Raw genomic sequence first — 21,595 nt, forward strand, 5'->3', positions numbered from 1 at the left:
GCTGTTTTACATTTTAAAACAAATAAAACTCAAATTTATGATTTGCGCAACAGTCCACTGAAAAACTAAGATAACACATATTCTAAACAATTTTTCAAATTATATATTGTACGTGAAAAAATAGAATGTGTATAATTACTTATATGCAAAACGGGATTGGATAATTCATCGGATCATCGTGGCTAAAAATGTTGCGATTTTCCTGCCAAGAACACTGTTTTTGAGCTCGCTTCTGTTAGTTGTCAGGTCCACACATTTAACCAATCATCAGAAGTGTGGATATAGAAGTTTCTTCCAGGATATTTCGCACGCTCACAGATCGAATGTCAATCAACCATTATTGCAACCTGTTTCATGGATTTATTCAACAGGTATGACGAAAATGATTGATTATACCTACAAGTAAAACAATACATTAATCACGAAGATTTTCAGTAACATTTTTCAAGTCTGCAGACATGGCTTTGGCAAGAACAGAATATCAAAAGAATGTTTTAGAATTTCTTGAAGAAGCGTAAGTAACAATTTTAGTGCGAAATATACGTGATAAAACTTCAATTACGTTTGGAAAAATGTACTCTTGATGAAAGAGGATTCCTCGTGTAACAAGAGGATTTTCTTGCGACTCAAAGAAAATTTTGATGAAATAATCTTGATAAGGAAGGATTTTTATTTTATAGCAAGAGGACTTGTTTTTCTGAATTATGCATAACGTAAATATTTCAAAGTATACAAAAATTCAAATTTTCGCGCTCGTTTTACGCCAATCACGATACTGAATATCGGCGACTCACCATTTCACTAAGATAGGAAAGTAAATTTCGTGACTATATCAGTTTGACAATTTCGACGTTATTTGAAAAAAGAATATGTAGTTCGTTTGACAAGAGGCGAATCCTCTTGTGATAAACGGATTGTCTTTTTTGACACAAAATGAAAAAGAATAAAAGGGGCAAGAGGGTACTTCTCTTGTTATAAAAAGAATTCATTTTGGTGTGACAGAATTGACTCGGAAGGATTATTCTCTTGCAGCAAAAGGTTACCCGAGTCTATTAATAATAGGCTGAATGTTAGGCCAACGTTCGCCAATGTTACGATCTTCGTTTTCTGCACACCGACTTTGTCGACTCTGTGACATACAAAAATAGAAGTTCACCTATTAATGCTGTCGGCTAGTGGAGTCTGTGGTAAGATTTTGTTTTGGAACATTATATAATTGTTTCTAATAGATTGTTTAATCAATTATTTATAGTCTATATATGCGCAAACTTAAAGTTGAATGTTCTTAAAAATGATTGATAATATATATGTGTGTTATGGTTGTATTTTTTATGAGGTAAAAACGAACTGCAATTGAATTTGCGTATACGTAGGAATTTATATGGCGTGATAAGATAGTAAAAGAGAAAATAAAAATGGCGAACAAGGCACCTTGTTATTTTTCTTTCTGTATTACTAAAAGAACATTTGAACGGATTATGTTGAATACTGTTTCAATTTAAAGTTTACTTGAATACACAGCCAATTTTCGTTTACGATGAATCCGTCAATTTACTGGTTGTAATTTTATCGTTATACCATTAATTAAATTTTTCGAATTCATGCTTATATTTTATAAGGTTCATATTTTATTTAACTGTTCCTTTTTGATATCCGTGCATACGATTCTATATAATTAATTAAATATTTCTTACATAAATAACTATTTGTTCAATCAAGTATCAATTAGGAAAAAAGTGTGTTGGTGATAAAAAAAATGGTTTATTTTAAACCAATTCAGTCAACAGTCATAACTTTAATAAGCCACAGATATTCGTCTTCGAATGCCGATTGATCAATTATTTTAATCATATGTATCATATCGGACCTCTTACTCTGACATGAAAATAGAGAAGTGAGTAGGTTGATATATTTTGCGTAGCCGTACGATATAACCATGTTTTAGTACTTGGTTCTTTTATTATTGTTAATGTCACGAACTTGGAAACGATTTCGTAATCACATTAGAGGTAATATTTGCTGCCCTTACTGTGATGCTGGAAGGGAAAGTTGGAGTGCTCATCAGTCAGATCTTGGCAATTGAATTAACGAACTCTCTTTGGCTATCATATATAAGATAGTCGTAAATATAATATACTAGAGGAGATAAAGCAAAATTCATGAGCTTTCTTCCAAGAGCAAATAACTAAAAATTATTGATGTTGATTTGTTTAACGTCGTGTACATCTTTACATCGCTATTCAATCAACTATTATTTACTATTTCGAAACGCAAGTGAAATGCGACAATTGCATTTTCTTTTGCACGTTCATCACTGAATCCACACACATTTCCTCCAATCTGCAATACTTTTTCTTTCTTTGATCTTCTTTTTGAACCGTTGCTTTGCCTCTTTTCCTTCATTCACGTAAATCTAAAAGGAAAACACATTGGAGGTACGAATATTTCCAGTGCTCTCACGTCGCTATATGAAATATCACCAATGAAAAAATAAGAATGACTCGATATTTTAAGAAAATAAAAATCCTGGAGGCGTGTCGGAAAAGGAAAAAAAAAGAAGAGGTCAGTTTAAAGGTGCAAGAAAAACGATAGTCTAGGCTACTTTACGGGTTTAGACAAGACTATGATACGTATAGCTAAAGAAAGTGATAGGTATAGGTATATTTCACGTAGTCGCGCGATAAATAAGGCATGGCTTGCGGCGACGGCGGCGCCGCGGCGCTCCCATCAATTCTTCAACGTCTCTCTCCTTCGCACGTGGAGCATACACACAGCCAGGCGCACACGCGCTTTTGCTACAGGCGGGCCTCGTTCATTAGTGAAATTCGTCTCGCGGAGACGAATCAGCGTGCTCTCGCCTTGATACTGCCTTCTCAGCTGGCGTATGTGCACACGCACTCGTCAATGGGCATTCAACTTTGTTCGTTGTTAGGCCTCTCTCTTCTATTCGCTCTTTCGCTATCCCTCTTTAACGAGCGCAACTTCATAATTGATTTAGGAAGCTCTGTTTGCCGTTGTCCGATAGTTGCTGCGCGTAAAGTGGCGACTGTGCGCCCTCCTAACAGGGAACGTAGAACCGCATGGACAAGACTAAAGCGCTCCGCGCACGCGCGTCGCGCCTTGATCGCTTTCGCCTGTGACGGCTCGACCGGTGAAACGGCGCATCGCGTGTACACGAGGCACTTTACTTCTTGACAGTCGATACGGTTCTGTGTCGCCTGCTGAGGGCGCAACAATCACCCCTTTGCCGGGATACGGAATAGTGCATTAGCTAACTAGTGCGGGAAAGTTGATTCTTGTCTCGTGTGTGTTGTTTTGCGCCAGAGCGAAATGAAGTCGAAAACCCATACACGAGGCAAAAATCTACTTTCTCGCACTAGTTGGGTAACGTGCTAAATACGCAACGCGGAAGTTCGCAAACGCGCACTGCAGTGTGAAATGCCAACTTCGCCCGGTGCGTACTTTGCTCATAGTACTCCCTAGTGGCGTAATGTACTGTTATTTTGCTTCGATCGAGAGCTGTATTTAGCGGGCAGTGGGACACGTGCGTGTCAACGTGACACTCGCAATCTGTCCTTTTGAAAATCTCGGGATTACAGGCATTAGCGCGCTTTTACAACAACGCGGGGAGATTCTCTGTCGCGCTTGGCGATGAAAATTGCATTTAGTCACGTAACTGTAAACACCAGCAGCACAACCGCGTGCACGCGAGTATAATATACCGCTTAACAGCATCTTACAGAGCTCCACGCGCGTAAGCTATTTTACAGGGCAATACAGGCCAATAATCTCAAAAATTTGAGTTGGCGTAGTGTTGTTCAAGCGATGCAATAGAGTTTGACCTACTTTCAGCGTCCTCTCTCTCTCTCTCTCTCTCTCTCTCTCTCTCTCTCTCTCTCTCTCTCTCTCTCTCTCTCTCTCTCTCGCGAGCGCGGTTGAATTAGTGCCGAAATTTTACACGTTTTGCAATCGCGACTTTACTCACGCAACAACTTCCGTCTCTCCGTCTTCTTTACTTTCGTAAATTACATTTAACATTACTTATCACTCCAATTTATTCGATAAATATTCATGCAACGTGCTTGCTGACTCTCCTCAACAGTCAAACCGTGTAAAGAAAAGTTGCAGCTTTCATTTATTTAGTGTAAGTCGCTGTGCCGACGTAAAATGCCTTTACAGCCATCGCAAGCTCATCATCAAAAAGTCCCCTCTCTTTACTTTTTCTCTACACTCTTTCGGTCGCTGATGAACCGAGTGAGAGAGAGAGAGAGAGAGAGAGAGAGAGAGAGAGAGAGAGAGAGAGAGAGTGAGAGAGAGAAGAGAGGGGGCGATCGAAAGCTAACGGGTTGAAGACGTAAGCGGAGGTAAGGGCGCGGCAAGCGTTGTAGTTCGGTCCTTGCCCTGTAGAGGTCCAGCAGCGCCAGCAGCCCCTTGATGTAGCAGCAGCAGCAGCCGCCGAGGGTGGGGCGACTGATCTCACTCTCTCTCTCTCTACTTGTTCTTCCCTCGCACTTTCACATTGCCTCGCTCTATATCTGTAAGATAATTTTTGGCCAATTTTGGTGACTAGGCAAAGCTTTCGCAAAAAACATTCGCAAGCTCTCCTCGCACGGTGGGAATTTCGAAAAAAAAATGAGGTGAAAACGCGCGACGCTACGTCCAAAGAACGACAGAGGAAAAAAATCCATCGCTGGCGTTGTGGCTGGGGCGGTGGTATCGAGTGTTCGTAGCGCAGGCGCGTATCCCAGCCGCTGCACCTCTCTATCTTTCTCTCTCTCTCTCTCGCGTTCGCGCGACGGCCAACACACGTAGGGAGAGAAGGCAGCGGAGCAGAGTAGTAGTCGATCGCGCGCGCGCGCGCTCTCTCTTTCTCTCTCTCTCTCTCTCTCTTTTTCTCTCTGTCTCGTCGTCGTTAGAGCGAGAGTGTACGCGAGAAACGCGACGACGACGACGACGACGACGACGACGAGGACGACGACGACGACGACGACGACGACGGCAACGACGACACCGACGACACCGACGACGACGACAACGACGACGACGACGACCACGGCTGGTGTGCTGGCACTGTTAGCGTGCAAGAAGTCAGTCCCACGCGCCCGCAGCGCCGCCGCCAGTCGAGCTCCAGGAGTTGTCAGTGCTAGACCGACAGAGCCAATTTGTCGGGAAGAGAGAGAGAGGCCCTGTCAGCTCGCCGCGAATCATCGTCTCTCTCTCTCTCTCTCGGCTGTTGTTTTTGTTTCGCCGTTGTTTTTGCCATCGTGCGTAGTCACGCAGCAGCCAGCCAGTCCGCAAATCCGCCGCACCTTGTAGTAGTGCTCGTGCCCTCTCTGCAGTCGTGGGGGTGGGGCTAACGCACTCCCTCTCTCTCTCTTTCTCTCTCTTGACTGCTGCTTATTGTGTGTCGGCGTGCGACGATCGACGAGCATTGTTTTTTTTTTATTTTGTCGTCCCACGCCCGGTGTGCTATCGTTCGGATTGCCGTGACGAGGATATGCGCTGAGTGACGAGAGGTCGAAGAAACGACGAAACAGGGACGCGGAAGAGAGCTTCTTTTTGGCGCTCTGGCCCCGCGCTCTCGGCAAAACAACACGAGCATGATTATGGCCTCGTCAGTAAGTAATCTCACATATACATAAGCTATCTCTTTTATTTTCTTTCGGGGGTGTGCCAAGATGCGTCCGCCTTATTCTGGCTTTAGTTCTGGCCGTCGTTCCATGGATCAAGGCGTTGCGTTGGCGGAAACGCGGCTTTCGACGCTGGTGTAGGGTGTGTTGTAACGCCGACGCGGGCGATATACGCGGCTCGATTTCTTCCCCCCATTCATCGCGCTCGTCTTCCTTCTCGTCTTTTAGGTCAGGCGTCTCCTCGGCGCGACGAAACGCGCGTTGTTGATCCGGCGAGCGAGCGAGTTCGCCGTGTCGCGGACGCGAGCTCCTTGATTTTTGAATGACAGCTACGCCCGCCACTTGCTCCCTGTTCGCGCTGTAGTGGCAAACTTGCTCCTCGAGTTCCGCTTCTTCGTCCACGACTCGCTCTTGTTTCGCCCGTCCCCGCTTTCCCGCAACTTTCCGCAAATTCGAAGCTTTTCTTCGCGTTCACCTTACGCACCTTGTCGTTTCAGCTTGCGGCCCAGCCAAAGAGCTCCCTCGGCTATTCGGACATCTGATTTTTCGACGCGGCATTCTCCTCTTAAACTCTAGAGTTCTCGTCTCTCCTTCCCCTAAATCTTTTTTACGGCCATCACGTTCCACGCAGAGGCCGAAACTCTCTTCGTTTCTTGCTTTGTAAATTATTTCGCATGTAACACTCATATTCGCCGCTCGATTTCGACCCTTTAGATATTTAAAGTTGCCGCGGCAGCCCAGACATTCCTTCAGTCGTTCATTTTTAACGGGCTCGCGTACCTTCTACAAACGTCCAAGACAATGATATTTATTAATCGATCGGCGGCTGCGTAGCCGTCGTTAACGAAAGATTAATTGGCGACGTCGCGAAATAGGGCGAAACGCCGTTCGGCATTCGACACAGATCTGCAGGCCGCTCATCCACTCGCGGAAGAGCGTTTCTGACAAATTTGACAACTGCGAGTAGAGTACACGCATTGCGCATTGTCCAAAGTTCACAGGCCTGTAAATATTGCGAGTGTCGAGTGAGCGAGAGAGTGCAGCGGCAACGACGAGAACATCGCGAGAAAGCAGGAAGTGTATTGCGCAGAGTTGGACGGTCATCGAGCTCGCATGAAATGCGTCAAAACGCCAAGAGCAGCGAAACGACGGCGGCGATATATAGTGAAGCGCGCGCGCGCGCACACAGTGATCGCGCCCGTCAATGCCCCTCCCAATAAATCCCATTGCTTCCGCAACGGATCGCCGAGGCGAGCGGTCGGCGGGGCGCGATATTAGTCAATTTTCGGCAGCGAGCCACGCGTGGCACGCGGAAACGGAGGCTCGAGCGCTCCGGGGAATTCGGCCTGGTTATGCGCGCGTGCATTATGCACGCAAAGAGGGAGAAAGGGAGTCTCTTTTGCAGCGCGTCGCGTTCCAATTTAGCTGTACTAACCTAGTTTCCCGTCTGGAAAAAAAAAAATTTCCGCCGCGACGCCTGCCGCGCGTCAAGTTCAATCGCTTTCCTTTCCTGCTCCTTTCTCGCTTTTTCGGCGGCTGCACGAGTTCGCGGTTGGCTTTCATATCGAACGCGAAGATGCACTCGCGGCTCAGACACGGTTTGTCAGCAGTTTCCGAAGCAGCTCAGACAGTCGCTTTGTTGCGAAAATGAACGCTGCTCGCTCGTGTGAAAATCGCTGTTACGTGGACTTTTATTGACCTTTAGATGAGCTTTGAAGGGTGGCTTCGTGTATACGTATTTCATTTTCGCTCGTTAGAAAAGAAGAGGCAAACGCGCGTTGTAGCCGATCGAATTTCATGATTCGAAAGAGACGACAGAAAGAATAGCAATTAAAAAATAGGCCAAAAAAGTCCCGAGTTTTAAATAATTCATCGTGGTTGGCGCGCGTTTGCCTCTATGTCACCCCCTTCTTCCTCGAGCAGACATAGAATCCACTGATTTAAATCAGTGACCCAAAAATCCTTTGGAAAATAGAGCTTGGAATGAAGCACTCGCTGGAAAACTAACACCCTCGATGGCTCCTTTTCAAAAGACCACGGGAAAGAGTTCATTTCTATTCATTCAGCGCGTTAATAACAATTATTAAAAAAAAAGAAGGGTAATAATTTTCTTTTTCTCGCAGCAGCATTACTACGGCATACACGCACGCAATCTGGTTAATCTCGAGAGCTCTTTTCTCGTTCTTTCCGACGTGGTCTATCGGAATCAAGTAGAATAGCCCGAGATACAGTCAGCCGCTGAGCAAACAAAATATCAGTTTCCTCGCGCAGTCGCACGGAAATAGATCGCGCGAAAGAAGAAAAGCACAGCTAGTCAAGAGTCGAAAGTTTGATAAATTTAACGCGCATTTATACGCGCACGTTCGCATGCGCAAAAAGTTGGTGTCGGAGTCGCAAGTGTTAAAGGCAGTTGATGCCTCTCCCTCTCGTCTATGCGCTTTGATCCATATTTAATCAGGCAGCTTGCATTGAGCTTAGCCACTGGGACTATTATATTCGAAAACACGTCTCGCGAGAGCGCGCAAGTCTCTCTCTCTCTCTGTCTCTCTCTGTCTCTCTCTCTGCTGTGTCCCTCGGGTGACAAAACATCGCCTTATCAAGTGGCCCAAACCCAGACGCGACGTATGTATGCAACTGTACCCACATACATATTCAATTTTCAACAAAACGACCGATTATCACATCAAACCATCGGTTATTCCCAGCACTCTCGTCCTTCTTGCTTTACGAGATACTCCTCGCTCTGTCGAGTGTTTTACGACGCGCGACGATCTCTCACCTCCCCTTCGCCCCTCACTTTTTTTAATTGTCAATGAAACGAGGTGTCATGCTATTAAAAACGTAGAGACGCTTTATTTTGGCTTGATGATACTTTCCTTCAATTAACAAGGTACGAGAGCGCCCGAGTAAATGATAATTAATAAAAGCCGGCCGCGAGTCCGAGGAAAAAATCGTGTGCACTCAGCTATGTCGCGAATTCATTATAATCAGCGCGAGAATGCACATACACATCGACGTGTTTCGTGCGTTTGTGTAGCAGCAGTGCGTTATTTGAGCTCTTCGTTAATCCATGAGCAATTTTCGTCATTTCACACTTGCGCAGTTCAAAATCACGCCACCTACAGTTGCACCTATTTATCGATTTGACCTGTCTTAATTCGACTGACTCGTTTACGCGCCACATTGAAGGAGTGCTTTGTTTGATTTTACTTGCAATAATAATAGTATCATCGTGGACGAATTAACGAAACTCTCGTTTGTTTATTAACGAGGTCGAAATGTCAGCGATTGTTATTCAATACAGTTAGTCAATACAAATGGTTGCTCTTGCTCAAGTTCAACTTGACAAACTTACATCCGCCGTGAATATTACATTGGCGCGTGGAAATGTCGTGTCGGCGAAGCATGTCGACTCGATCGGTTCGGATTGAAGCGCTGTACAGTAGCGAATTGCAAAAGCTTACACATCGACGCAACGCGCGTCTCGTTTTCAGCGAAGATGATGGGGTCGACCACCCCGTATAATGATACAATCGAACCAGCCGTTTTCGATCTCGACGACGTAATCGCGCACTTAATTACGCATCAAACGGAAAATGATGCAGATTCGAATCAACAACGGAAAAGTGATTTAGCGTTGGAAAACGACGGGAGAAGTAGCGGCAGCGGTACAGCGGCGATCGAGGTCGTTATCTTGATTATCGCGAGTTCGCGCACGGTCACGCTAGCGAGCGGGCATAGCGGAATACAGGAGGGGGGGGGGGGGGGGCGCTGTCGCGTGCAGCGGAGGCATTATGTGTGTGCAGGTGGGTGGGGTTGCTGCTGCCGCCTCCGGCTAGGGCTGTATGCATGCAGAGACACGACGAGATTGCCCATTGTCGCGGCTTTTTCTCTCTTTCTCTCCTACTCTGCCTTTTTTTTCTTTCTTTCGTTTTTTTTTTCTTTTTTTTTTGTTTGCCGCCGCGGTGCGCTGCAAGCACGCGCTGCACACCATTATTATTTTTGGTCATTTAGTCGCGAGCGCGAGAAAAAAAATGCTTGCAAGCTCCCACTCTCTCTCCCCCCTCTTTTAAAGGATTTTCTTTTTTTCCTTTTCTCGAGGCTGTAATTAGCGCGCGAGAACAAGAACTCTCGGCTAATTTAATTACGCGTACGATGATTATTTTGAATGAGTTGAGTATTCCGAGGTAGGCTGTATTGTCGGTGTGAAGTTGAAGGCTACCTTGATGAATTTATTATAAATTTAAGGGGCTAAAATAATAACGCGAGAGCTCGACTATATATGAGCGCTTCACAAGCGTTGTGTTGTGCGTCATAAGTACAGCGTGGCGTTGTTGGTCAACGTGTAACTTAAATGCGCGGGGGGGGGGGTATACAGGGATTGACTCAATTGCGATCGAATCGTCAATTGCGCGTGTGGTTTTGTAAATACTGCGCGGTGAATTACGAGAGCACGGCACACATACATTCAATTCGTAAAAGTGGTTTCTTTTGGAAGGCCTAATTACTCAATCATACATCGCGTAAAATTTAATTGCGTTTAATTCTGGCGCACGTTGAAAATTCGATATTAACTCTGGGGAAACTCGCTCACACACATATTGCTATATACTCCGTCAAACATCGGAATAATCAATTATTCAAAACAGAGAGAGAGAGAGAGAGAGAGAGAGAGAGAGAGAGAGAGAGAGAGAGAGCGGTAGTGGCAGTAGTGCGAGAATTGAAGTTGCAGCTACGCGCAAGCCAGCTAGCCCGCGGTTCGCAATGCAATCGATTCGCCGCGAGGCGAGGCGCGAATTATTGAAAAATTCAAGCGCTAAACAAGATACGAGAGCACTAAAAATAAAACCGAATCGAGTTACTTCTCTCTTTTCAAACTCTCGCGAGGACGCTCGCTTTGTTCGCTTTTTACGGATTGATAATAACGCGATTTCGTCTCCATCGACGAAGGAGTTTCCGAAGCGGTTACGGAATAATATACCACATACCTCCACTTATGAATGTAGTCGGAATTAATTTCAGTCGAGTTTAATGGAATTATTTATTATCCTGCAGCGAGCTTCTGTCGCTTACGTATATTAATAGTCGATCCGCTCTCCGTTACCGATGTCGTAAATGTGTCACTGTAAAAGCTTCTCGGATTCGAATGGCCTGCGCAACCGTTCAAATCTTCTTAATAAAATGAAAATAGTCAAATGAAAAATATTTTATTGGTCATACTGACGTAGCACGCAGTAGCCCACCCGTTGACAAGCAAATTACAAGCAGCCTCGCCTTTCCCGTTTACGAAAAAAAAAAAAGAAATCGATTGACTCACTTGCCTCCATTGCAACTTTACTGGCGACACAATTCACATAAAAGCTACGTGTAATCATGTGTAAGAAAAAGCTAAGCTGCGTACGCTTCTTTTTCCCCTGCCTCCCGAAAGAGAAAAGTAGAGTTTTTTTTTTGAGGTCGCGCACTCTCCCAGCGGCGCAATATTTTTACCTAATTCGCGGGCTTGCGCTGAATCGACATTCGGCAGTGTGCAGCGAAGGATTAGCGTGGTGCGCTCTGTCTCTGTCTCTCTCTCTCTCTCTCTCTCTCATTTCCGCGACACAGTACGTTGACATTTGGATGCAAAGAGAGAGAGAGAGAGAGAGAGAGAGAGAGTTATTGGCTGACTGTACATACACACATACACACTAATGTATATAGACGGGTCGTAAGGGGAAAGGGCTGCTGCTGCGAGGAGGAGGTCAGGTCGCGCATGGTAGTCGTGCTATAGCATAGTTTCCCGTCGGATCAGCCTCGATGCTCGCTCTTTCATGTAGAAACGAGCTAGAGGGAAACGCCGCAGCGAGCACTTAAACGCTAGTTAGCCTCCTTCTCTGTATATACCTGGTGGACCCCGGCAATCCATGTGTATCGCGTGTTACTGCCTCACTTCCTCTGTGATCGGCCAGCATCCTCTCTCCCCCTCATCTTTCCGCCTGTTTTTTTCCTCGGCATATGTCTTTATTTTACGTGACGTTCTCGTCGCTCCCCGCATGGTTTTGGCCTCCGATCGCTAGCTCTCTCTTTCTTTCTCATTGACGCGTAAAGTACAAATATGAAAGCTCAGGCGTAGATGAATGACTCGTATTTTCGAGAAACGAGGCAAGTGGTTTGGAAAAAGGCTTTTCGAGCAATTCTAGGCAAATAAGGAGAAGTCGCGAGCAATAAACAATGACGAATAGCGTTTGGACAAAAGCGATCGGAGAAAAGTTCTCTCTGGCGAGATAGACAGAGAAAGGGGAAATCAGAGATCAAAAATTGTTCTTTCATATCCGCCGTTAAGAAAATAAAAAAGCGCATTCTTCCGTTGTCCTCGCTCATTTCTCGTTCGCTGAGAGAGAGAGAGAGAGAGAGAGAGAGATAGCGCAAACAATGCCGGTGACAAGGGAGGGAGCGAGTCGAGTGAGAGAGCCGATTGAAGCAAAAGAGGAAATTCGAGTCTCTCTTTCTTTTTTGTAAGAAAATAATACGAAGGCAGATTGTGCGTCGTACTCCGCAGACAAGTCCCATAGCTCCAGTTTTCATTTCTTTATAGTTCGGCCTATAGCCTGTGCGCGGCCTGCCCCCGAGAGACGCGGATGTATGCTTCTGCGCCGCTGGCAATCGCGTCAATTTTCGCCCACCCCCTCGCCTTCGCAAGTGATTTCCCCCTATTTCGCCGTGGTGAATTTTTTACGGATTGCCAATTCTCGGCCGCGCTTGACGGAGTGCGCGCGCCACTTTGGGCCCACGCTCGTGCATTAAATATGGACTGTAAGTAGCAGTCGTCGCAGGCACGATTTAATAATTGACGCGAGTGGCATTGCGCACGGGAGGCTCGTGACCGAACGAAAAGCGCGTGTAGTCAAGCGGCGCTGTGCATTAGTCGATTGAAAGTCGCGCCTGCAATATTCTCTCGCTCTCGAAACGAACTCTCGGCAGTGCCGCTTCTTTGCCTGCCTCGTCTCCTAATTGAATTACATCGTGCTATAAAGACAAAAATAATAATTATCCTCGCTGTGAACGAATCAACCGTTAATTTAGTTGCGTGCTTTGCTTGCTAAGTCTGCCTTATCGAGGATTTTCACGTGATCGCGGTAGGAAAAAGAATAGAAAATGCCGAGATTCCAAGGGGCGAAAGGAAAGAAAGAGAGAGAGAGAGAGAGAGAGAGAGAGAGAGAGAGAGAGACGGCGCGTTCGACGGTTTCGCGCCCGATTTCACAGCTGGAAAATCGTTGAGGGGGTCGCTCCTTGGTGTGCTGGCGGCTGGGTCGGCGCATATAACTGCATCGGCGGGGCTGCTCGGAATCGATATAGCGTTTAGAACGCTCTTTTCGCGCTCACTGCTGTGCCGGAGCGTAGACTGGGCGCGCTTGGCAAAGCAAGAAAGCTGAGCGCACCCGTGACGCCATTGCGCTCGCTCCGCCACGAGCAACGCTATTAAAATAGTTGCGAAAAACCTATGACAACTTGTTTGTCGTCCCGACAACACACGAGAGAATTATGCGCCGTTTCATTTGTTTATCGAGCGTCCGTTCGATTTTATCGAGTTCATCATTTTTTAGCGCGTCATCGTGAATGTAAAACGAGCGTCTCTCTCTTTCTCTCTCTCTTGCTCTCATCTCCATCTCTCCGACGTACAGTACGTGAGCAGCGTGCGGAAAAAACAACGTCGCTCTTTCTCCCAGTTTCATTCATAAATTTTAGCCGCGAGCTCTTTTACGACACAGTTTGATGGCTATTAATGAAAAGGGAAATAGCTGCTACGCGAGCGAGCTTCGTGTTTATTTGCCGTCGTTGTTATGTTACGTTTTATGCAGCTTTGATTGGCGCTTCGGTTGGAATGTCGCTCGCGTGCACGCTCCCTGTCGACGGATAATTATCCACGATATATATATATATATATATATATATATATATATACACACACACACGCGCACGCGCGTAGTTTACTATCGAGCTTTGAGACGGATTGAATAATTTCTTTTTGCTCAATTGTTTCGTTGGTTGATGCGTAAACAGGATAAAATGGTTTTGCTTAGACGACGAAAGTTTGCTTTCTCACTTCATTCGTGTCATCTGAGTCGCTAAAAATGAAACAAAACAAAAAAAAACACAATTTCATTCCAATCCACCTACACGTCAAACGGAACAAGTTACCCACGAACTACAAACAACTACAGTCCCTGTAGCCACGCGAAAATCAGCTTTGCAGCGAAAACTGCAGTTGTCTCTGACAGTTGATTGACGCGAAGCCCATTGCGATTTTAGTCGTCTTTCTCTCTGATAAAACAGCTTATTCCAACTATGAATAACCATTGTAGGCATCCCCAAAACGATATCGAGATTGCGAGCTTATTCCAACTTGAATAACTATTGTACGCATCCCCAAAATATTATCGAGATTGCGACCATGCGCGAACTAAGAGGAAAGGAAAGAAATCCACGCGAGGAAAAAAAAAATTCTAATGTTTAATACAGAGCGGTGAGACGTTCGAACAATGGAAGCTGCTCGGCAGTTGTAATCACCAAGTCCGGCGCACTCCTCTCACGTTCGGGCCTTCTTTCATCTCGCGTACTTTGGCCATGCATGCGTTTTTGAAGCCGACAGCTCTCGACGTCCTTCCTCGGGAGTTGGGGGCGTAGGCCTGCTTTTCCTCCGCATCGTCTTTTCTCGTGGCGAATTGTTATGCCTAAATTCCGGTTTACGTAGAGGACGTATGGATTTTCTTTTATCTTAACGCTGCCTTCCTCCAAACGATCATTTCTATTTTGCGCGTGTTCTTTTTTTTTCATTCCTTCGTGCGCTAATGAATATTTGAAGGAGCGAGCGCGGAGAGGACGTTCTTCCTTTTTTTCTTTTTAATAATTTTATTAGTTCGCCCGCGCTTGCTAATTAGGTCAATTTGATACTCCTATACGTCGCGGAATACATTCCGCGATGTATACACGTGCACAAGTTTTATATACATATATATATATATATATATATATCATAATGAATTAATTTTGAAGGCTTCATATACGAGGTTCCAGCCCTCTCTCGGGGCAATCACTTGGTATGTGTGTTTTTTTTTAAACGGAGTACGATAATTAAGCACCGAATGAAATGATCAGATTTTTTTTAAACGATATCTAGGTAAGCCCTGTGGAAAGTGCATTTCCAGAACCGTAATTAGCTGGGTGTCGAAACTGGGTGGGGTGGTGCCAACAGCAGCAGCGGCAGCGGCGGCGGTGGCAGCAGCGTTGAAAGAGCTTATCAGTCTCGTCCTACAAGTCTCTCACTCACAGTTTCCATTTTACGAGGGTGGGCGAGAGCGCGACGAGCTTTTTATTGGGAGAGACGCTTCGATTCCGAGGGATTTGATATTCTCGCGGTGGCGCGCCAGCGGAGAGGCCAGCTCAACTCTCTTCTTTTGCGTGAGAATGAGAGGGAGAGAGAGAGAGAAAACGCTAATTTAACGAACGCGCGGGGATCAAATGAGAGAAGGGCAAGAGAGAAAGGAAGATTGAAGAGCCGTTTTAATTACAAAGTATTTTTAGTCCTTTCCTCGGGGATAATTGAAAACTGCCGGATAACATTTTTCCGCTGATTTCACTGGTGCGCGCTCGTTCTTTTCAATATTTGAATAGTTGCGACAACTTTTTTTAATCTCCTCCCTATCCCCTCCTTCCTTCTCTCTTCCTCTGGCAAAAAAAAGAGTATTTCACGAGCGAATGTTTCAAGTTTTCTAATTTTGCAGCAACAGTAGCTGATATCAATAAATTTAACGTTGCTTGCCCGTCGCGAGAGCGCAGAGTAGAATAATTATAAAACGTATAAATGCCGGCGAACAATGTTTCTTATTTTTTCGTTTTGTCATCATTTGCCTCATCCCGAACGCTGTTCATTTGAGCCCATTGAATCGCCGTTTCAGCATTGTTTCTGGCAATCTCTCTTTTTAACATAGTTTGTATGAATTTTCTTTTGTTTAATTAGCTTAGAATCGAGGGACAGAGAGACCGAGTGAGAGAAAGAGAGTTGCAAACAAAATAAAAGATTTACCACTCTCTCGATTAATGTATAAGCGAAAAACTCCTCTATTGTGCACGCCGAACGATTGTCTTGCCAGCGCGCGCGCATTTCGCGAAAATGTTACACATATGCCCGCGAGCACACGAGCAAGCCGAAGCGCGAAATACATTTCGGCGGCGTTGAAATGTTTTCGCTCTGCGCTCGCGCGATCACCGCTTGCCTCACAATTATAAGAGCCTCGCAATTATATACGGTTGAAAGGGATTTTTCATTGTTTTTTCTTGGCAAAATAAAAATGCACTGTACGCTCCTCGGCGGGATACGTCTTATCGCGTATTTGACCTCTTCTACTTAAAGCATCATCAATATCCTCGCGCACATTAAATTATAAATACGCACTCTCGAGGCGACCCCCCCCCCCCATCACTCTCTCTCTCTCTCTCTCTCTCTCGCGTGTATAATAAGCGAAGAAAAATGAATTTTTACACGAATCGAAGGGATGTAAATCGACGAGCTATAAAAATTAGAGTCCACAAAGAAGGGCATGCGGTAGAGGGAGAAAAGCATTGAGTAGAGTTGAGTTTTCGAGCTTGACTTAGGAAATGAAAAAAGTTAGATAGCTTTTTGTCCTCTTCTTCTTTATTCTTTTTCTTGACCTTTCGTCAACTCTATTCTCGTTTCGTACGGTACACAGAGGGACGACGTCAAAGCATAGAGGTCGGGCAGAGAGGGGGAGGAGGAGGAGTGAGCGTTAAGCCTTTAGGCCTTTTTTATTTCTCTTAGACACAATGACGACACATCAACAAGTTGAAAATGCAATTTCACCTTGAACTCCGCGTCTCTCGCTCCACGGATATATCTCGCGCGGAGGAGCGGCGGCCACACCCCACTTTTAAAGCGCCCCCTATTTATAGCGCGCGAAGTCGAGTCGGCGAGCAGCGGGATGACTGCCGCACGTCTGCGCGAGGAATCATCGGCGTCGTCATCAGCATGTCCAAACAGCCCGAGTCCCATTAGAAACTTTGGCAGGCCGAGGCTTTTGACCTCGTTTTCGTCGTCGCCCTGTAACGCAGAGTCGTTAAGGGACTGACGCACGCGCGCGCGCCTAGAGAGAAGACGAGAGTAACTTTGACACGCGAGAAAGGCCAAATTTTCGCTACTCGATAGAAGGCCGATCGTCGCTCTTACCAATCGACTTTTTGCTTAATATACGTACTCTGCGGCGGCTTTGTTTATGCAACGTCTATATAGTTTGACGGCGATCGATCCGCGACTTTCGATAATGCACCGCCGCGCCGACGGATTTTCATTTCACTTTCGCTCGTGTTTATTATTAGGTCGACTCTCGTTGACTGTTGGACGAGCCTCGAGTTGCTCATCAGCCGAGTTGAATTTATTGCCTTTTGTCTTTGACAGTTTTGTTTTTATACAATTGAAAGAATATCGTCTGCATCGTTGCAGCTTCGTGAGTAAAAGAGGGGGAGGGCATTAAATAAAAGCGAATTTGCTTAGCATCAGGGATGCAAAATCAAATGGCGTTTATTATACACTTGCGAAAGCATCACCGGGCAACAGTGCTCTATGTACAATGTTCGCGCGCGAATATGCGACATAGCGCCAGTGGTTACAGGCCAAGTTAACATGCAAAGTGCCTTCATATATTATACACCGCAGCGTTTAACAAGTTTATCAGGGAGAGAGGGGGGGGGGGGGGGGGGTAGTCGTCCAATAAAATACCACCGGAATCTTAGCCGTTGCGGAGAATTTCGTTGAAATGCTAACCTGGTTAGCAATTGACAACATCGACCATCCTGCGGGATGTATATCAAACTCCGTTGACTGAGAAAAATGCACAAGTTGTGCGAGCTTAGCCCGGCGCATAATCACGATTTGCCAGCAACACTAGCGAAGAACTTTACTCCTTTGTCGCTTGCCGGTAATTGTTCTCTCTCTCTCTCTCTCTTCGCTGTCGTGTACCTGGCGCTTCACTGTTGCTGTTCTCATTACGTAATTTGTAGCTAGGAAAAGAGAGAGAGAGAGGTTCGCTCGCAGGACTGTGACCTGGATTCGAACCAGATTTTATCTCTCCAATAGCAAAAGCTTTTCTCTCCTTAATTTCTCTTTCCTCTCTCCTCCTCCTCTTCTACGGGGGACAGTATTTTTTCAGGCGGCGGCAAATTGCGGAAGCACAGTATGCAGCCACTCCCCCAGAATTTAGACGTAATTCGGACCTTTTTTCCCCCACTACTTTTAATTCTGACATACTCTCTCCCTCCCTCTCTCTCTCTCTCTCTCTCTCTCTTTCTCTAATTCTCTCTCTCAGGAAACTCGTAAACTTGGTTATTTTACGAGTTGGATAATTGCGAGGAATGCAAGGTTATTTTTTAAAAATACTGCGGAAGAAGCATGCATTTTGGGCGAGTTGATTAAAAAGAAGGGATGTAGCATAGCAAGTGTGTTTCTAAATGTCGGCGGTGCTCACAGGATTATTATTATGAAATTGGAAATTTGGCGCTTTATTAGAGCCGCTTAATAAACGGCCCTTTCAAGCGAGGAGCAAACCCCAAGTTAATTACCGCGTTTTAATAAGTCATCTTTGTTAAAAATCACCAATTGAATTTTCACGCAAGTGCGAATCAGAATCGACTGCGTTAATTGTCACGGCGTTGTGTACAGTTAAAAAAACATGCAAGAGATATACGCAGCTCATTCGATTTAATAGACAATGCAGATACGCGTCTTACGTCATTGACCATAAAACAAAAGGAAATCAGCTCGCAGGCTAATATTTCTTTTTTCTTTTGGAAAAAAAAGGAGAAGAAGCATGCTGACAATGGACCCGAAAGCGCAGCCAAAAAATCGTCGTAGCATGTATAACAGATATTCGTTCCCGATTTATATATATATATATTCTTCTTTTTCCTCGGCATTCTACGGCCTCGGCGACGCGATCAATCGAATTAGACTTTTTCTAAGTTATCGGCGATCGCTGTGTTGTCCCGTATACTACGTAAATTCGATTTCGATTATCCGCGCTGCAAAGGGCGCCAGGCTATCGGGAAGGATCGACTTCCATAACATTGACCATACGTGCGTTTTATATAGAATACGAGAAATTGACTTGGTCTATTGCTAATTTTGACAGGAGCGCGCGAGCTTTAGATTAATGTGTTGGAGGCTTTGATTTTCCAGCGTCCGAGGCCGTTGATTTTCCAGCGATGACGCGCAGTCAGGGCTGCTACTGCAATCGCGCTCTGCTAGCTTCCACTCAATTTGTCGCTCGAGCGCGTTTGTATTCCTATTATTAAATTGTGACGCTGTGATTGTGATTAACGCCTCCTTTTATATTCGAGACTCATACTCGACTCTCTGCTGCTCTACGTGTAAACTTTATTAGAAATCGATCTGCCTAATAGCAGCCGTACAAGACTATGTCTGGGGTTATTGACATTCCCACCAAATAAAATACGCAACATTGTTTCTGTTTATGCGAACTTTGTATTTCTCTTGGAAACAAGTGGCCTCCCACCAGTCACACGATTTAATTAGTATTCTCAACTGATGCATCTACGACGACCTTCTAACACTTTTTCGCGAGGTTGTTTTTCTTTTTGACTACTGGCTTGCGGAACATAATGATCCCCCCTCCCTCATGTAGCTGAGAGCATTTATCCTACCCTCTAAAACTCTTTTTTTTTCTTTCGCTTTTCTTTTTGTCGTAGACCGCAAGTTTGCTTGTCGCGAGCCGATCGTTACCACTTAAGGAAAGTGGAATATCTGACCGCAAGCGGATCGCGACTACTTACGCGGCTCTATTTGACTCCGGATTTTGTGACTGCAAGAGAGAGGGGTCGAGGCTTTCTCCTTTGTGTAGCCCGAGGATTCTTTTTACTAGTTATTTCAAGGAATTTGTATGCTATCAACACAGAGCCTAGATTTTTTCGCCTTGCCTCTTTACAGATTTTTACTTTTCCTTTTTCAAGACGATTAAAATTTTTATCTGTTTTTTTTTTTTTTTTCAAATTATTTCTCGATACATTCTGATTCATTTAGAGATGAACAATGTTGAAGCTGGTAATTGTCGTGCGATTTAAAATTGATATACTCTGTTCGGTTAATTTCATAGTGACTTGATAATCATATCTTATTGATGTTAATAAATAACTCAGTTACAAAGCACTTCACTCGAATATACGATTGATTTGATTATAGCCCAAATAGTAATGATTAATGTAGACTGATGAGGAAATCAATATAATTATTTTTATGCCATTATATTGGCGTTTGCGAAACTGAAATTGAATGACGCGAAAATCGAATTGATGGAATCAAATTGATTTCATATCACAAGACTCTTCTGCTAGATATCGATAAGGTTACAAGTCCTGAAATAGCAGTAGAACGGACGAGGGTAGCTTTTTAAATATTTAAAATGTCATTGGGATCGCTTATTAGCTTTGAGCTTGAAAAAGTATCAGTTTTCGAGAAAACAATACTGCATATTTCATTATCTTGTAACATTGACGTGGATTTCTGGGGTTGAAAGATAACAAAACTTTACGTGAGAGAGGATAACGAGGCACTTGACGGATTTCTCGACGACTTTACATCTTCTAATTAAGATGAATATGATATTTGATATTTAATACTCAAGAAGTGCGGAACATCGTCGCGAATGTATATATTTTCCATCCGGTGGGTTTTATGAATAAATAATGCGTTTGCAGATTGAAAATAAGAAAATTAAAATTAACTCGCTCGATTAACAGCTAAACACCAAGGCCTTAGTCGTTGCATTTGCGTTTTGAATGCCATTAGAGCGTAATACGATGCGCGATAGGGCTTCCTAAGCTGAATTAATCAGCTAGATACTCACATTCGATTCTCAATGAAATTGATGCATTCGTATTTAGGGCGTAATCCCCGCGATCCGTTAATTTTCGTAATTACGCGTCGATCAATAATAAACACTCAAGCACACCAGTCGGAGTGTTAAGATTAATAAAATAATTTGTGATTGCAGCCATCATGCCGTAGTAAAGCTGCTCGATGCGCACAGCGGCTGGCGACGATGTGACAATAAAGTTACCTCCTGCATCTCTGATCTCGGGGAGCTCAGTCCGAATCGTCCCAGCATCAATCCAGTGCTTCCCCTCCCGTACCACCCGCAGCCCCCAAAGTAGAAAAGAAACAAGAAAAATCAGCAAGCAAACGAACAAAAAAGCAACTCGCGGACGAGGGAGAGAGAAAGAGAGGAACCGCAGTGCCAAAGGTCGAAAGAGCCAAGCCAAAGCAAACAAGATATACTGAGAGAGACTGAGTCGCGGCCAAAAAAACGCAGACTGAATAAAGAAGAAAACAAGGCTTCCAAAATCCAAAACAAGTATCTAGGAGGTAAAAAAGTCATAGTAAAAAGATGGGTAACAAACTGTCGTGCAGTTGCGCGCCGTTGATCAAGAAAGGATACAGGTACGAGGACTCGCCGTGGCAGCAGAACAATCGAGGTCGTATGAGCGGCGTTGCTCAGGGCGAGCGCAGAGGTGACACCGGCCACTTGCTCAGGTGCGGAAGCTTAAGAGAGAGAAAGAGGTGCGCATTATCCATTGACAATCATTTCAGAACCATTTCCATTATTATACCTCCTTTATTCTCGGTTCTTCTCATACTTCTTTTTTAATTACTCCATTATTTCTCTCGCAACTCTTTCTTGCGTTTTTCTGAGTATATTTGGAAGATTGGACTCTGCGCTGTTAAAAGACAAGAGTTCCTCTTAGTATAGTCATTTATATATGAGTCTACTGTAGGTACATTCGCTTTTTTTTTACTAATGTGAGTGCATGGTTTTTTTCTTATTTATCTCTTACTGAGAGCTTCTGTAGATTGATTATACTAATAATAAAGAAAGAGTCACATTGCAGTAGAATGTCAATTATTT

The 21,595-nt window shown here is 44.6% G+C and overlaps 1 protein-coding gene across 3 annotated transcripts in view; it reads left to right on the forward strand.

The window, feature by feature from the left end:
- The first annotated feature begins 4,854 nt into the window (after positions 1 to 4,854).
- Positions 4,855 to 21,595, forward strand: part of LOC131663608 (protein still life, isoform SIF type 1) — a 66,120-nt gene continuing 49,379 nt past the window's right edge. For 2 of the 3 annotated variants that reach the window (XM_058934090.1, XM_058934091.1), the window contains exons 1-2: positions 4,856 to 5,618; positions 20,684 to 21,249. In XM_058934090.1, coding sequence (XP_058790073.1) covers positions 21,077 to 21,249 — 173 coding nt within the window. In that variant the 5' untranslated portion in view covers positions 4,856 to 5,618; positions 20,684 to 21,076. Of the gene's footprint in view, positions 5,619 to 20,683; positions 21,250 to 21,595 lie in introns of all 3 variants that reach the window. The other variant, XM_058934089.1, reaches the window with a different exon arrangement.

This window comes from Phymastichus coffea, unplaced genomic scaffold, assembly GCF_024137745.1.
Source record: "Phymastichus coffea isolate CEN01 unplaced genomic scaffold, Cenicafe_Pcof_1.1 PCOF00036, whole genome shotgun sequence".
Taxonomy (NCBI): domain Eukaryota; kingdom Metazoa; phylum Arthropoda; class Insecta; order Hymenoptera; family Eulophidae; genus Phymastichus; species Phymastichus coffea.